Consider the following 18,663-nt stretch of genomic DNA (forward strand, 5'->3'; position numbering starts at 1 on the left):
CCCCGCCCTCAAGGCAGGACCAAGCTCCGTCTATACCATCCCTGACAGATGTCTATCTAACCTGTTCTTAAATATCTTCAGAGAGGGAGATTCCACCACCTCCCTTGGCAATTTATTCCAATATTTGACCACCCTAACAGTTAGGAATTTTTTCCTAATGTCCAATCTAAACTTCCCCTGCTGCACTTTAAGCCCATTACTCCTTGTCCTGTCCTCAGAAACCAAGAGGAACAAATTTTCTCCTTCCTCCTTGTGACACCCTTTTAGATATTTGAAAACCGCTATCATGTCCCCCCTTAATCTTCTTTTTTCCAAACTAAACAAGCCCAGTTCACGAAGTCTGGCTTCATAGGTCATGTTCTCTAGACCTTTAATCATTCTTGTCACTCTTCTCTGTACCCTTTCCAATTTCTCCACATCTTTCTTGAAATGTGGCGCCCAGAACTGGACACAGTACTCCAGCTGAGGCCTAACTAGTGCAGAGTAGAGCGGCAGAATGACTTCACGAGTTTTGCTTACAACACGCCTGTTGATACAACCTAAAATCATATTTGCTTTTTTTGCAACAGCATCACACTGTTGACTCATATTCAACTTGTGGTCCACTATGACCCCTAGATACTTTTCCGCCATGCTCCTTCCTAGACAGCCGCTTCCCATCTTGTATGTATGGAACTGATTGTTCCTTCCTAAGTGGAGCACTTTGCATTTCTCTTTATTAAACCTCATCCTGTTTACCTCTGACCATTTCTCTAACTTGCTAAGGTCATTTTGAATTATGTCCCTATCCTCCAAAGAAGTTGCAACCCCACCCAGTTTGGTATCATCTGCAAACTTAATAAGCGTACTCTCTATCCCAATATCTACATCATTGATGAAGATATTGAACAGTACGGGTCCCAAAACAGACCCTTGAGGAACTCCACTTGCTATCCCTTTCCAGCAGGATTTAGAACCATTAACAACAACTCTCTGACTACTGTTATCCAGCCAATTATGCACCCACCTTATCGTGGCCCTATCTAAGTTATATTTGCCTAGTTTATCAATAAGAATATCATGCGAGACCGTATCAAATGCCTTACTAAAGTCTAGGTATATGACATCCACCGCTTCTCCCTTATCCACAAGGCTCGTTATCTTATCAAAGAAAGCTATCAGATTAGTTTGGCATGACTTGTTCTTCATAAACCCATGCTGGCTATTCCCTATCACTTTATTACCTTCCAAGTGTTTGCATAGGATTTCCTTAATTACCTGCTCCATTATCTTCCCTGGGACAGACGTTAAACTGACCGGTCTGTAGTTTCCTGGGTTGTTCTTATTCCCCTTTTTATAGATGGGTACAATATTTGCCCTTTTCCAGTCTTCTGGAATCTCCCCTGTCTGCCATGATTTTTCAAAGATCATAGCTAAAGGCTCAGATACCTCCTCTATCAGCTCCTTGAGTATCCTGGGATGCATTTCATCAGGACCTGGTGACTTGCTGACATCTAACTTTCCTAAGTGATTTTTAACTTGTTCTTTGTGTATCCTATCTTCTAAACTTACCCTCTCTCTGCTTGTATTCACTACGTTAGGCACTCTTCCAGACTTCTCGGTGAAGACCGAAACAAAGAAGTCATTGAGCATCTCCGCCATTTCCAAGTTTCCTGTTACTGCTTCTCCCTCCTCGCTAAGCAGTGGGCCTACCCTGTCCTTGGTCTTCCTCTTGCTTTTAATGTATTTATAAAAGGTCTTCTTGTTTCCCTTTATGCCTGTAGCTAGTTTGATCTCATTTTGTGCCTTTGCCTTTCTAATCTTGCCCCTGCATTCCCGTGTTGCTTGCCTATATTCATCCTTTGTTAGTTGTCCTAGTTTCCATTTTTTATATGACTCCTTTTTTATTTTGAGGTCATGCAAGATCTCCTTGTTAAGCCAAGCTGGTCTTTTGCCGTATTTTCCATCTTTCCTACACAGCGGAATTGTTTGCTTTTGGGCCCTTAACAACGTCCCTTTGAAATACTTCCAACTCTCCTCAGTTGTTTTTCCCTTCAGTCTTGCTTCCCATGGGACCTTACCTACAAGTTCTCTGAGCTTATCAAAATCTGCCTTCCTGAACTCCATTACCTCAATTGTGCTGGTCTCCCTTCTACCTTTCCTTAAGAGCATGAACTCTATTATTTCATGATCACTGTCCCCCATACTGTCTTCCACTTTCAAGTTCTCAACTAGTTCCTCCCTATTTGTTAAAACCAAATCCAGAACAGCTTCTCCTCTGGTAGCTTTTTCAACCTTCTGAAACAGAAAGTTGTCTCCAATGCAGTCCAGAGACTTATTGGATAGCCTGTGCCTCGCCGTGTTAGTTTCCCAACATATGTCTGGATAGTTGAAGTCCCCCATCACCACCAAATCTTGGGCTTTGGATAGTTTTGTTAATTGTTTAAAAAAGGCTTCATCCACCTCTTCCACCTGGCTAGGTGGCCTGTAGTAGACTCCTAGCATGATATCACCCTCGTTTTTTACCCCTTTTAGCTTAACCCAGAGACTCTCTATACAGCTATCTCCTACATTCATCTCCACTTCAGTCCAAGTGTGTACATTTTTAATATACAAGGCAACCCCTCCTCCCTTTTTTCCCTGTCTGTCCTTCCTGAGGAAGCCGTACCCTTCCATACCAACATTCCAATCGTGCGTCCCATCCCACCAGGTTTCTGTAATACCAATGATGTCATAGTTGTATTTATTTGTTAGGAATTCCAGTTCTTCCTGCTTATTACCCATATTTCTCGCATTTGTATATAGGCATCTAAGATACTGATTTGATCTTGCCTCCCTGTTGTGCCCTGACCCTCCTTTCTCCTTGCCGTTATAGGCTGTAGTCCCCCCCATTTCCAACCCATCTCCCAGTCCCGCACATGCAGCACTTACCTGTGGGCTTTGCTCACTTGCCCCCGACAAACCTAGTTTAAAGCCCTCCTCACATGTTATTAGTCAGACTCTGTTCCATGCTGACTCTAAAGTAGGGCTACTCAACACGTGGTCCGTGGGCTGCATGCGGCCCATGGCCCCTTTGTTTGCGGCCTTCGGCCCAGTTTGGGCAGTGGGTCTCAAAGTGCAGGGTCTGCAGCAGGAGCTCACCCTCCCTCCTCCATGCTGCTGATGCTGCAGCCTGGCAGTTGGCCACAGCCGTAAGGCTGCAAAAGCAGCTCCAGCCAGCAGGTGGGGAGGTGAAGTAAACTCCCTCTCCTCTCCCCCGCGAGCTACACGTGGAGGAGTGCCACCGCCACGGTAAGAGCGGCACTCCCTAGGTTGGTCCCACAGGGCAGGCAGCATGTTGGGCTGAGCCGGGATCGGCCGGGCCGGGCAGATTGTCCTGGTGCGAGTGGCAGGCGCTTCCCCACTTCCCCAGTAGCAGGTTGGGCGGTGCCGGCCCACAGTGGTAAGAGGAGGCAGTGCTGGGATTGAAGACCCTGCACATGCAGGAGGGCTTGGGGCTTTGCACTAAAGTTCCCTTTAAGCTGCGCAGTCTCAGCAGTTTAGAGTTCCCCGAGCAGGCAGAGGGATAATCTGATCCGCAGGGACAGGCCTCTGTAAACAGCAGCTAAATGCTGCCTGCTGCATGGAAGACAATCAGCAAATAAGCAGGGAATGAGTGTTAGGGTTGCCAGATGATTTCAGCAAAAATACTGGACACACTTGAAATTACATCACTATCGACATTGCATCTTATTTAGAAAATACTGGACATTTATATTTTCTCAATTTGTTTCCCAAACAGAGAGCTCAAATACTGGACTGTCCAGTTCAAAACCGAACACCTGGCAACCCTATGCGTGTCTGGGAGGAGGGAGGCAGGGAGTAATTAATTGGATTGTGGGAAAGTGCCTCTCTCTCCTCTGCAGAGGGGAGAGACCCATCAGTCTCTTCAATCCTCCTGGGCTGGGCAGGGGGAGATAAAAGGGCTGACTGCATGGGGTAGGTGGGGGAAAGAGGGAGTGAAGTGCTGGCATCCGTGCAGTGAGGTGGGAGTCGGGGCAGTTTTTGGGGTGTCTGACTCACTGCAGTCCTCTCTGTTAGGTTGGTTTGAAGGTGTGGAGGGAAGCTTGGGGTGTGTGTGTTTGTGCTAGGAGGACATTTGCACGATTACATTTCAAACAAAGTTGGCATATATGTGTTCAAAGAATCTTTTCTTTCTTGCACCATTAACAGTTTCAGAGGGGTAGCTGTGTGAGTCTGTAGCTGAAAAGTGAATAGTACTAAGGTGCTACAGGACTTATTTGCAAGCTCTTTGAAATATGCAGATGTCTACAGACCCTGAAGCCAGGTGTTAATTTGTTTTGGGGCTTCTACTTTCCTCCAGTGAAAGAAGGCTAATTCCCTACCTTTGTACAGCACCTTTGTAGTCAGTAAGGATACCTCACAGCAATTAGTCACAGGTGTCTTGTTTTAATATATTTTATTCCACACATTGCTCATTAAAAGTCCAATTTCCAACCATATGACAGCATAAATATTGCATTTTATCAATATCAGCAGAAATTACTTAAATGGGGCCTGCCTTAATCGTATTCATTCCCATCAGTATGAAAGAGCTATTTGTGTATATTTTTGCATGTATATGCAACCACAGTTAAGCTGTGTCCCTCAGCATGTGCTGTGAATCATTGTGGCCCCTGGGGCTTCCCAAGTTTGAGTAGCCCTGCTCTAAAGCCTCGCTAATATGAATCAGGGAACCTAAGATGCCTGGTGAGGTTGCTGCTATAAAAGCACTGGTGTCTGAGTGCCAGTGCTCACAATCACCCATTTAGCAGGAACTAGCATAGCTACTGCACTTTATATTGACTTAACTCTGTAAGCATTAATATAGCTCCCACCGATGTACTTGCCCACTACTCTGACTTAGCTCTACCTCTGTGAGACAAGTAATGCTTTAAGCTGATGTAGTTAAGTCTATGCTGTGTGATTGCAGACTCTGCATTATATTGATAGTTATAGCTTTTCAGAAACTGTCCCACTTGGTGTGGGAGTGCACCAAGCTGGCATGAGGACACGCACCACTGACACAAGGAATGTAGGGTAGATATATGAAATGGATTCAATTCGTGCAGTGGCTGTACATTGATATAACTTAGATCAACCTAATTTTGTAGTGTAGACTTGCCCATAGGCACAGATCTTAGGAAGTGTGTGTTACTCCCTGCTGCTCAGCCCTTCTTTGACCAGGCTGCAGGTTTGTGGAGGGAGTTGTTTCTGAAACCTCATCACAGCCTGAAGGGGGTAGGTCAGTGAGCAGAAGAGAAATACGTGGGATAGTGTTTCACTCTTGCTTTGCGGTTTCCCCTTCAGGATCTTCATTGCAGTATTCTTCCTACCTCATGAAATGGTGGAATTAGAGCAGGGCTTTTGAAATGGGAGAGGAAGTAGATTAAATGGGATAGGAGCCCTTCAGAATTCTGTGTCAGTGGTGCAGGGGGCAGCCCTGTAGTTTAATGGGGAAATGACCCTGGCGATCCATAGCCAGTGGGGACCTGGAGCTGGAATCAAATGGGTTGAAACCTGTGACCACTGGTTAGACCAGTTCATTGTCCTGGATGAGCTCTGTCTGTACTTTGTTGGGCTGGTCTCCCATGCCTTGTGGGGCTTTGGATTCAGGTGGTTCTGGTCAGCCCTTATTGGCCCTAACTGGATTCTCCTCTGCTCTTTCCTCAGACTCGGAGCAACTCTGGTTTGCGGCGGCTGCTGCGTTGGCTCTTCTGTTCCCGAACACGCCTACCACTGCTGGTGACTGTGTATCTGCTCGTGCTTCACATCCTGCTCTTCCTGTGCTTTACAGGCCACCTCTGAGCGGGGCCAACAGTCTGTTCCTGAGTGACAGCCCTTTATCCTCAGCCCAAAGATCTGGCTGAGGCGAGTGGCAAATTGTTACCAGGGCCCTACACCAGCTGCCCCTCTCACCTAGCTAACTTCATGGGGCAGCTGAGCCTAGCTGTCTCCAGTGCTCACCTCCAAGCTGCTCACTCTGGCCCAACTGGGAAGATGCTGTTGCTGAAGCTCAGGGTCTGTTTCCAGAAGACAGCCTCCTCTCCCTTCCCTGCCTTGCCCCCACACACAGTGTTGTCAGGTCATCCTGAAGTGCACCTTTTCTGAACCAGGCTCCTCAGTCTGGGAATAAGTGAGGGCAGTGATGTAATCTTCAGCTTCTACCTGCTGCACTCCAGCTGTTAATCATCTGTTATGAGGGTTGCAGAGAAAATGCTGAAGGTTCTGGGAAATGCAGATACATGACAACACGTTGGCTGGTGCCACTGCACTTTGTCATCTTTACACTCATGCTATTGTCAATGGCTATACCAGCCTATAAAAGGGCATTGGCCACCTGCCCCTCATTAGTCCATATGCCACTGGATTTGCAGGATGTGGCTCACCCTTCCCACTGCCCATCCTTCCCTTTCACAGATAGCACCATCATATTACAGAGATTGCACCAGTCCATGAGCACAGAAGGAAAGCTTTCCCCACCCCCTCAGCTCTTAAACCTGCCACTTGGGCCCTTCTGATGATTAAAAACAAGAAAGGGATGCTGTGGAATTTTTACGGGATATGACATAAAACCAATCAGAGTCTGCTTTATAACTTTTTCAATGTGGCTAATTTTTGGATTTCAGCTCAGTATAGTTCCCTGCAGACATGCTGAGCACTCTAGCGAAGGGTTTTTGCAGGTATTTGCTATAATGCCCCCTGCCGGAGAAGGATGGTAATTTAATTATGAAACGGGAATACGGGACCTGACCTTTTATCTCTAATTTAATCATTGCACTAATTATAAAGCTTGTGCAGCTCTTGCTGAAGACAGGGGAGTGGAGAAGACAAGAGTCCTGCTCCTGCACCCTGGACCAAGAGCCCTGCTCCTGCACCCTGGACCAAGAGTCCTGCTCCTGCACCCTGGTTCACTGTACCCTTTTCAAAAGAAAAAGCCAGGCCAGTTTGTGCTACAGGGTATAACTCAAAGGGGTTTGGGCTCTCCAAAAACCAACTGACAAACCCTTCCCTGTCTTGAGGGGAAGACTCCAAGGCCTCTGCCCCACCCTACTTCATGAGACTTCTTTCTGGAGAAGCCTGTGACTGGTGTTGCTGGGGTGGCTGCATGTACCCTGTGTCACATACTCTAAGTGCAGTTAGACCTGTGCCCATTGATTGTGTAGATGGCAGAGTTCAGAGCTCTTCTGGTGCCCCAGATCATGCTCCATGCAGATGAGCTACCGATATCCCTGGAGATGGGGATTCTGAAGACAGCAGTGACTGCTCCAGTTGAGAGAGGGTGCAATCCATCAGTTAAGGCTTCAGTTAGTGCTGCCATCTACTCTGTAAGATGTGCCTCTCCTTTCCTGGATTTAGGATGTGCCTAATTCCCCCACAGTTTAATGGAGGAAAGCTACTTCTCCAGGGCTGCTGAACTGAGCACTATGGAGAGATGGGGACTGATTCCTTTGCTCTCCCTAAAGCAACTGGGCTTCTGGCTAGGTCCAGAACACTGAAGCCATATACCTGTGCTCCCCATGATTATTTATAGAGAGCATACCCTGTGGGATTCCCACTTGATTCTATGAAATCTAGTGACTGAACCCCTCACCTACTTCTTCCTGGGACACATGCTCCTGTGTACAATAAAGATTATTTTTCAAAATGAAGCTGAGTACTGTTTTAGTGTGAATATCCCTATAGTAACTGACCTATTAGTCTCCAGAGCTGGCAGGCCATGAGCATGACTTACTGTGGGAGCCACACAAGACAGTGGCTGCTCAGTACTCTTTATTTCTGGTGTGATGGGAACTCCCTCTGTTTCCCCATATTGACTAGTATCCCATGGAGATGCCACTACCCACCTCCTCATAGAATCATAGAATACTAGGACTGGAATGGACCTCGAGAGGTCTTCGAGTCCAGTCCTCTGCCCCCATGGCAGGACCAAATTCTGTCTAGACCATCCCTGATAGACATTTATCTAACCTGCTCTTAAATATCTCCAAAGATGGAGATTCCACAACCTCCCTGGGCAATTTATTCCAGTGTCTGACTACCCTGACAGGAACTTTTTCCTAATGTCCAACCTAAACCTCCCTTGCTGCAGTTTAAGCCCATTGCTTCTTGTTCTAACCTCAGAGGCCAAGATGAACAAGTTTTCTCCCTCCTCCATATGACACCCTTTTAGATACCTGAAAATGGCTCTCATGTCCCCCCTCAATCTTCTCTTTTCTAAACTAAACAAACCCAATTTTTTCAGCCTTCCTTCATAGGTCATGTTCTATAGACCTTTAATCATTCTTGTTGCTCTTCTCTGGACCCTCTCCAGTTTCTCCGCATCTTTCATCTTTTATCTCCCATCCGTTCTCTCAGTGAGTCAAAGGCTGCTCTTCTGAAGTCCAGGGTGTGTATTTTGCTACTCTTCTTTCTTCCTTTGCTTAGGATCCTGAAATCTACCATCTCATAATCACTGCTTCCCAGGTTGTCACCCACCTCTATTTCCCCTACTAGTGCCTCCCTGTTTGTGTGCAGCAGGTCAAGCTGCACATGGCCCCTGGTCGGTTCCTTCAGTACTTGTGCCAAGTAGTTATCCCAAACGTTTTCCAAAAACTTCCTGGATTGTCTGTGTACTGCTGTATTGGTCTCCCAACAGATATCAGGGTGATTAAAGTCCCCCATGAGAACCAGGGCCTGCGATCTCAAAGCGTCTCTCAATTGTCCAAAGAAAGCCTTGTCTACCTCATCCACCTGATCTGGTGGTCTATAGTAGACCTCAACCACAACATCACCCCTGTTGCTTCCCCCTCTAAACTTAACCCATAGACTCTCACAGTCTTTTCTCCCTCTAAATACTGGAACTCCGAGCAATCATACTGCTCTCTTACATACAATGCAACTCCCCTGCCTGTTCTTCCTGAACAGTGTGGAAGCCAGCGTATTTGTATGTAGCCATTTTGACCTTTTGGTTAGCCTAATCCATGCTAACTCTGGGTATGTCTACACTACCATCCTAGTTCGAACTAGGGTGATTAATGTAGTCAATCAAAGTTGCAAATGAAGCCCGGGATTTAAATATCCTGGGCTTCATTTGCATCTTGCCGGGCGCCGCCATTTTTAAATCCCCAGTAGTTCAGACTCCATGCCCGCGGCTACACATGGCACGGAGTAGGTAGTTCGAATTAGGCTTTCTAATTCGAACTACCGGTACACCTCGTTCCATGAGGAGTAACGGTAGTTCGAAATAGCCTTTTATGGACCTAACCTCCTTGAAATTATCTAGCTTCTCTTGAAACTCTGTTATAGTCCTAGCCTTCACAGCCTCCTCTGGCAAGGAGTTCCACAGGTTGACTACACGCTGTGTGAAGAAGAACTTTCTTTTATTAGTTTTAAACCTGCTACCCATTAATTTCATTTGATGTCCTCTAGTTCTTCTATTATGGGAACTAATAAATAACTTTTCTTTATCGGCCCTCTCCACTCATGATTTTATATCCCTCTATCATATCCCCTCTCAATCTCCTCTTTTCTAAACTGAAAAGTCTCAGTCGCTTTAACCTCTCCTCATATGGGACCCTTTTCTGAACCATTTCCAAGGCCAAAATATCTTTTTTGAGGTGAGGAGACCACAACTGTACACAGTATTCAGGATGTGGGCGTACCATAGTTTTATACAGGGGCAGTAAGATATTCTGGGTCTTATTTTCTGTCCCTTTCTTAATAATTCCTAGAATCCTATTTGCCTTTTTGACCGCCACTGCACGCTGCGTGGAAGTTTTCAGAGAACTGTCCACGGTAAGTTCAAGATCTCTTTCCTGATTTGTCATAGCCAAATTAGCCCCCATCATTCTGTACGTATATTTGGGGTTTTTTTTTCCGATGTGCATTACTTTACACTTATCCACATTAAATTTCATTTGCCATTTTGTTGCCCAATCACTCAGTTTGGTGAGATCTTTTTGGAGTCCCTCACAGTCTGCTTCTGTCTTGACTATCCTAAACAGTTTGGTATCATCTGCAAACTTTACTACCTCACCGCTTACCCTTTTCTGCAGATCATTTATGAATAAATTGAAAAGGATTGGTCCCAGGATTGACCCTTGGGGGACACCACTAGTTACCCCTCTCCATTCTGAAAATTTACCATTTATTCCTACCCTTTGTTTTCTGTCTTTTAACCAGGTCTCAATCCAAGAAAGGACCTTCCCTCTTATCCCATGGCCATGTAATTTACACAAGAGCCTTTGGTGAGGGACCTTGTCAAAGGCTTTCTGAAAATCTAAGTATACTATATCTACTGGCTCCCCTTGTCTGCATGTTTGTTAACCCCCTTCAAAGAACTCTAATAGATTAGTAAGACATGATTTCCCTTGACAGAAACCATGTTGACTTTTGTCCAACAAATTATGTTCTTCTACATGCCTCACGATTTTATTCTTTACTGTTGTTTTGACTAATTTGCCTGGTAATGAAGTTAGACTTACCGGTCTGTAATTGCCAGGATCGCCTCGAGAGCCCTTTTTAAATACTGGTGTCACATTGGCTACCTTCCAGTCATTAGGTACGGAACCCGATTTAAAGGCTAGGTTACAAACCACAGATAATAGTTCAGCAATTTCCCATTTGAGTTCTTTTAGAACCCTTGGATGAATGGAGATTTGTTAACATTAAGTTTTTCTTTTTGTTCCAAAACCTCCTCTAATGACACTTCAATCCGGGACAGTTCCTCAGATTCATCACCCACAAAGGACGGTGCAGATTTGGGAATCTCCCCAACGTCCTCAGCCATGAAGACTGAAGCAAAGAAATCATTTAGTTTATCTGCAATGGCTTTATCATCCTTGATTGCTCCTTTTATATCTCGATCATCTAGGGGACCCACAGGTTTTTTAGCAGGCTTCCTGATTCTAATGTACTTAAACGTTTTATTTCTTTTTGTGTTTTTGGCTAGCTGTTCCTCAAAATCTTTTTTTGCTTTTCTTATTACATTTTTACACTTGATTTGACAGTGTTTATGTTCTTTTCTATTTATCTCACTAGGATTAGACTTCCACTTCTTAAAAAATACCTTTTTGTCCCTCACTTCTTCTATTACATGGTGGTTAAGCCATGGTGACTCTTTTTTTAGGTCTCTTGCTATGTTTTTTAATTTGGGGTATACATTTAAGTTGGGCTTCTGTTATGGTGTCTTTAAAAAGTTTCCATGCAGCTTTCAGGGATTTGGCTCTAGTCACTGTGCCTTTTAATTTCTGTTTAACTAGCCTCCTCATTTTTGTGTAATTCCCCTTTTTTAAATTAAATGCCAGGGTGCTGGACTGCTGAGGTGTTCTTCCCACCAGCTGCTCTTTCCTCTTTTGGTTAGGTGGATCCCATCTCTTCCTAACAATCCTTGTGCCTGGAACAGAGTCCCATGGTCAAAGAAACCAAAGCCCTCTCTCAGACACCACCTGCACAACCTCACATTTACTCCCCTCTCCTCAATCCATACCCGGACCTTTTCCTTCAACCAGCAGGATGGACAAGAACACCACTTGTGCTTCCAATTCCTTGGAAAGGGAAGTCTTGTCAGTAAAATGACTGATATATTGGAAAAGCAGGACACAAGATTGATAGTTCATTCTCAGCTTGATTCCATCCAGGTGATTGAGAAACTGCTTCTGATGTCAGAGGCCTGATATCAGAGACAATATTATCTCCAACCTTCAACATAGCAGGCTCCCAAAACCTTAATCTTGGGTCCCTCCAAGTTGCAGCATAAATATGCCGTGGTTGAACCCCTTTGAAAGTAGGTGCTATGGCCCAATGAGGGTCGTTCTTCTAGCGAGCAGGAAACCTTTCACCCATGACACATATTTGGCAAAGCGGAAGCAGTTTTCCATTTGGTCCTTGCAATAGGGAATAGTCCCACAACAGGCACCCATACACACCATTCTAGATTACCTATTGTCCCCCAAGCCTTTCACCCAGGAATTGGAGGGGTGGGGGTAGATCAGTATTTGTTAATCCAGTGGGCATCTGTTTCTTGAAGAGGCTCAACAGGCTCTACCCACAAGGGCATTCACCAGTGCCCAGTGGGACCTCAATTTGGCCTTAGCCAAACTCCTGGGCCCACTGTTTGACCCTATGGCCACTTGTCCTCGCTCCTAGAAGACAGTATTCCTGGTAGCAATCACTTCTGTTAGAAGGGTCTCCAAACTAAGGGTGCTGATGTCTGAGTCCCAGTATAGAGTTATTTATCAAGTTGTGCTCCAGCTGAATCCACACTCCCTATTCCTCCCTAAAGTGGTGTCCCAATTTCACATTGATCAGGACATTTTCCTCCCTGTGTCCTTCCCCAAACCCCAGATGAACAACTGGGAGCAAGTGACTCATTCCCTGTGGCATTCCATAAAATTTTTCAACGCAATCCTGAGAGCATGAGTGCTGTCTCCCCATTTTCTCACAAAGCATATCAGCATGTATCACATCTTGTATATGGACATGTTATGACTTGGCAAATGTGCCTCTGCTGCTGACAGCACATCTTCTGAAGCCATCCACAGACATGTCCCAGTTCAGGACATCTGTAGGGCAATTCTGCAATCCAGCGTAACTCCAACACCTCCAGAAACACTACTTGGAAGTCACCTGTTGGAAAGGAAATGAGTAATCACTTGAAGAACAGACAATTACCTACTTTTCATAATTCTTCTTCGAGGACTGTCCCTTCGGGTGTTTTGGTGCTGCATCACGCCTGGCCGGAAGATTTTTGATAGCAATGGCTTTGACAGCTAGCTCACTATAGCGCTAGGTGGCTTATGCGCACTTACGAGATGCAATCCCTTCAGTTCCTTCTCTGCTGCCACTGGCATCAGTTGGAACCCACAGGCTACGTCTAGACTGGCATGATTTTCCGGAAATGCTTTTAACGGAAAAGTTTTCCATTAAAAGCATTTTCGGAAAAGATTGGCATGGACGCTTTTCCGCAAAAGCACTCATCCCAGGAGGCATGCCTTTGATGTCGACACCCGTGCATCCAGACTACAGCGCTGAGCCGACAAACAGCTGATCAGCTGTTTGTCGGCTCAGCGTGGCAGCCATGTAAATTTAAATGAAGCGGCGATTATTTAAATCGCCGCTTCATTTTCCTATGCCTGGTAGCCTAATCTACATTCCTCTGGCGACAGAGGCATGTAGTCTAGATGTACCCTTAGTTAACTTTTCTTTATTGTTTATAGGCAGTACTCAAAAGAAAAGAAACATCTGATGTCTCCCTCACGGAGACAAGCATGGACCCCGTGCCTTCAGCATCCCCTCGGGATTCCTGCTCATATTCTGAGGAGATTTTTCTTTTTCCTCAGGTTTTTCTCCTCAGCCTTTTCATATACGGCTGACAAATATCCTCTTTTCATACATTTTACTGAAAAAAAATTTCTGTGCAGCATCTCCCAAGCAGGAGCACTGTTTTAGACATGGGGTTTTTATCTAACACTGTTAACCCTGTTCCCAGACCAGCAATTTTTATACAATCTGCAAAATCTCAGCATAATTCTATTTTTGGTTTTCACTGTCATCAGTGAAAATTGATACCTTGGATCAGCAAAGCATGAGGGCCTTTCAGCTTGATCTGACACTCCTCCCTCCCCCCCCCCCAAACACGCTCTCAGAGCAGCATCTAATCATGGTCACCCCTCATCCCTGCTACCCCTATCGCCAGTGGCAATGTCAGATAAGGCAGCTCCCTCTGCCACAGCTGCCAGCTCTGGTTTTGCCAAATAGAAGAGAGCACACGTAGTACCAAACATGGAATCTCCTTCCATCAGGAAAGGGCGATCCCTGAATTCTAAGCCAGATCTGTCCCCTGTGGTGGCTGCGGGCAAGCATTTACCGGGGCAGTGTTCTCCTGCCACACCCCAAGGGTTTAAGGACCTGGCCAATGTGCCTAAACATGCTGACAAGCCCAAGCCTGACACATCAGAACTGCACAGGGCTACAGCAGCAGCATCAATCCCACCTGCACTTAGCAGTGCCAGGTGTAAGGGCAGAGCAAGGACCAGAGCACTGTTACTGCTCCCAGCACCTGCACCTTCCCCCTCGGGGAAAGTCAAAGGGGGTGCAGATGAAGGTGGAGGACCTCCCCTTTGAGGTTCTGAAGCTCTTTGCAGATGGCACTGACGCTTCCTTACACTCCCTCAAAGACTCCAGAGCCACACTTAAAACATTGGGCATCCAGGCTCCTGCACCAAAACATAAACAAAGCAAACCTTATGCTCAGAGATACAGACTTTGAAGTAAGAATAAGAGCCTCCGGAAAAGGGCACTTTTTCCGGAGGATCGGGGCCAGTCTAGACGCTCTTTTCCGGCTTTTTTAAAAGCCGGAAAAAAGCGGCGGACATTTTTATTTAAATGCCGCGGGGGATATTTAAATCCCCCGCGGATTTCCCTACGACGACTCGTGAAATTTACATGCCCCTTCCGGAAAAGGGGCCAGTGTAGACGTAGCCGCACCGTTTTACCAACAGTGATGCCTCATAACTACAGACAAATGGGTTCTGGGCGTGATAAAACTCGGGTACTGTAGCCCATCCCTATCCCTTCCCAAAGCCCAACCACCCACCCCATGCCTCTTCAGGGACCCATCGCATGAGGTTATTCTATGCCAAGAGATTGACCACCTGCTCCATATCAATGCAGTGGAAAGGGTCCCACAATAATACCTAAACATTGGGTTCTACACCCTATACTTTCTAACAGAGAAAGAAGTCAGGGGGCTAGAGACCCATTCTTGATCTCAGAGCTCTCAACAAACATGCAGTATCAATGCTTCAAGATGGTCACCCTCTGTACCATCATAACCTCCCTCAACAAAGATGACTCTCAATCTCCAAGACGCAAACTTCCATGTGCCCATTCACCGTGTTCACGGGAGGTACCTATGGTTCACAGCAGAGGGGCCAACATTTCCAGTATACAGTACTATCTTTTGGCCTATCCACATCCCCAAGGGTTTTTTCCAAGGTCTTGGCAGTTGTAGCGGCCCAACTGCGAAACAGCGAATACCAATCTATCCGTATCTCGACAACTGCCTCATAAGGGGCAACTCGTTCCAGCAAACTCAAGATTCAGTAACTACTACTATGTTGCTGTTCAGGTCACTTGGCCTTCAAATCAACCTCTCCAAATGCCGGCTCTAGCCAACTCAAGTACTGGAGTTTATAGGAGCATGTCTCAATTTCATCTGTGCGATCGCATCCTTACCCCATCAGAGGTTCCTCGCTATAACACAATTAGTGCAACTTCACACCATTGCCCCACTACTGCCAGCCAGGGCGTGCCTCCAACTACTAGGCCACATGGCAGCAGTGACAGTAGTCATCCTACGTGCCAGACTACATATGAGGCCTCTACAATACTGGCTGAGATCTGTGTACAGACCTCTGATACGCAGCCTCCACAAACTGGTGTCACCACCAAATGCAGTCAGACATGCCCTACAGTGGTGGTCTCAGGAACAAAACGTGTGTGCTGGGGTCCCCTTCCACAGACAAGCCCCATTCACCATCACCACAGATGCATCACATCAGGGTGCACTTACCACAAAAGCACAGTGGACTCACACACAGAGCATGATGCACATCAATGTGCTCAAACTCTGAGCAGTGTACTATGCCTGCCAGCATTTTGTGAACCATATCTCCAACTCCACAGTACAGATCTTTATGGACAACCAAACTGCAATGTTCTACATAAACCAGCAGGGAGAGAAGAGAGCCCAACCCTTTTTCAGGGAGGCAGTACAGTTATGGACTTGGTGCTACTCTCACTGTATAACATTACTTGCCTCACATCTCCCCGGCAAAGACAACATAACCGCAAACAGTCTCAGCAGGAACTTCCCTGCAGGCCAAAAATGGGAACTAGACCCCACCGTATTGCATCAGCTCTTCACACAGTGGGGCTTCCCATAGATCAACTTGTTTGCCACCAGTGCCAACAAGAAGTGTCAGCGCATTGGAGTACAATCCCTAGGAGTTGCATTCACAATACACTGGGGGATAGCTCTACTATATGCTTTTACCCCCATACCGTTGCTCCACCAACGTGCATTTGCCAGACTGGCCTAGACAGACCTAATATACGTACCTTCTCCAGATGTCAGTTGATTGCCCATGGTGTCTCCTGTGGCTCCCACACCACCTCCCTCAGTCTCACAGTCACCTTCAACATCCTCATCTCCACACTTTGAACCTCCAGGCCTGGTTCCTTGATGGCTCACTTCACTAGGAAAGGAATGCACAGAGGAAGTACAACAGATCCTCCTTAGCAGTCAGAGAACATCCATGCACAAAACTTACCTGTACAAGTGGCGTCGATTCTTCACCTGGGCTCACCTCAATCTTGACCTATCTTCCACTCCATTACCCATGGTCCTGCAATACATAACCGAACTCAAAAATTCAGGACTTTCACTTAGTTCCCTAAAGGTTCACCTCTCCGCTATTATCGCCTTACATCAACCAATAGATGCTAAGTTGCTGTTTGCATATCCCGTGACCAAAAAGTTTTTCAAAGGATTGCAGAACATTTACCTACCATTCAAAACCCTGGCTCTAGCCTGGGACCTTAAAAAAAAGGGGGGGGGAGTATATTGCGATATGGTATAGGTCAAGTTTTTAGTTATTGGGATTATCTCAGTACAGGTAAAATTTCCATTAGTAGAACACATTCTCTGTGTGTGAATCTGATCATTGACTAATTGGGTAACCAAATAACAATAGGGGCCCCTTCCCTCCAGCATACTGCAAACTCCGGGAATGGCCATCATGTCAACCCCACTATGAAATCCCTTAATCTCAATTTCTGATTCTTGCAGCTCATGCTTATCTGTGGTGATATTATATACTCCTATCTCCACTGATCTGTCTGTTTTCCACTCAATTGTTCACTCATATGAGATATTCTGAACCTTAATACATAAATTTTCTGAACAATACTTAGCTAAATCACTAAAGTGTGAAGGTCTTGGTCATTGAATTTCATCAGAATATATGGTATCGTCTGTATTTGGGTGCGTAACAGGCGGTAGTGGAGATGGAAGAGATAGTGGGGACAGTGGCATCAAGGTGCCTCTGGTATTCCTCATCTGAAAGCCAATTAGGGAGGGCAGTACATTTGGATGGTACTTGTCCGTAAGTGCAGAGTCCGGACCCTGGAAGGAAACCCAAACCACCACTCAACACCACATTCCGAAGAACGGTCCCCACAAATCCCTCCCTGCCAATGTACAATACTCCGCCTCTTTCACCAGGGCAGTTCTTAGTGTCTTTTGTAGTCAGAAATTTTTGGACTTTGGCGGTGGCTGCAGAGTGGACATTCCTCCTTCTTTTCTGAAGCAGTCATGGTTCAGCATCATGCAGGAGGGAGGTTACTAGCATGTCACCCTGTAATATTTTAGTTCTTCTGGCAGATACTGATTGCATGGTAATTCTGTCTGTGGACAAGGGAGAGGTTACTAGCACTTCACCTTGTCTTTGTCTCCTGCTGCCCAGAAGGAGGGATAGACTTATCAGCAGTTGGGGTAGAATCATCTCTAGATGGAGGGGCCTTTTTGCAGTGAGAAGCATGGGTCCAGGCAGTCAGTCCTTGGCACTTCATAGCGGTGTTGGTGGTTAGCAGAACTTGGTAAGGGCCTTTCCAGGGTGGGGCTAGAGAGGTCTTTCGCTGATGGACCTTTATGTAGATCCAGTCTCCTGGATCCAGTGGATGACAAGTGTCAAAGTCAGACAGGACTCACAGATTTGTCAGACTGCTCTGTTTATTCAGCAAAGCTCTGCTAAAATGCATGGAGAAAATGTGAGTGCCATACAAGGTTCAAACCCCTTGATTTATACAGTCAAAAGAAAGCCAAAATTAACAGGATTAAAAGGGGGGGGGGGGCAAAACTTCACATAATTAGTGTGAGGCTACTCAAGTATTCTTCATTTCCACATCAAGCACACAGCAATTTCCTGTCCAATTGCTTGGTTATCTCAATTGTTTTCTCCCTAATACCTAATGTTCCTTTTCCTCTTAACTCTGGCTAGCACTTTGTAATCTGCATTCCTAAAAACAACATTAACATACTTTTCTTCTTCCTGTTCAGAGACAAACAGTATTCCTTCAACTTATTCAATTATTACAGCATAATTCATCTTTCTCTTATAGTATAATTCTTTCTACTTTCACACAAGGTTGCTCAGGGTCCTTGGGTAAAGCTTCCTTTACCTGTGAGTAGAGACCTAACACATTTCATTAATGCTTGGCAGTGGTTAAGCATGTTATCATCCATTATATGAATGTCCATCTGGGCAAGGGCCAGTGGGGGTGCTGCCGGTAGTCGCAATAGGTGCCCTGTTAGGATCTCAGGAGGGCTGAGTCCAATCTTCCGATGGGGGTTGGCCCTCATGCTCATCAATGCCAATGGACGGGCATCTGACCATTTAAGTTTGTTTCTGCACAGATCTTGGCCAGTTTGTTTTTCAGAATCCCATTCTCACATTCCACTGTCCCAGGAGACTGCAGGTGGCAGGGGCAGTGGAGGTTGTGTTGGCTATGCAAGGCTGCACATAACTCTTACAATCTGACCAGTAAAATGAGTACCACGCTCGCTGTTGATACCAACAGATATACCAAACCTTGGTATAA

The 18,663-nt window shown here is 45.8% G+C and overlaps 1 protein-coding gene across 4 annotated transcripts in view; it reads left to right on the top strand.

Annotated features, from left to right (window-relative positions):
• GOLGB1 (golgin B1) overlaps positions 1 to 7,670 on the top strand; it is a 131,302-nt gene extending 123,632 nt beyond the window's left edge. For all 4 annotated transcript variants that reach the window (XM_075918353.2, XM_075918356.2, XM_075918355.2 and 1 more), the window contains one exon: positions 5,692 to 7,670. In XM_075918353.2, the coding sequence (XP_075774468.2) occupies positions 5,692 to 5,826 (135 nt within the window). In that variant the 3' untranslated portion in view covers positions 5,827 to 7,670. The remainder of the gene's footprint in view (positions 1 to 5,691) is intronic.
• The last annotated feature ends 10,993 nt before the right edge of the window (positions 7,671 to 18,663 follow it).

Source organism: Pelodiscus sinensis, chromosome 1, assembly GCF_052426305.1.
Source record: "Pelodiscus sinensis isolate ZL-2025 chromosome 1, ASM5242630v1, whole genome shotgun sequence".
NCBI lineage: Eukaryota > Metazoa > Chordata > Testudines > Trionychidae > Pelodiscus > Pelodiscus sinensis.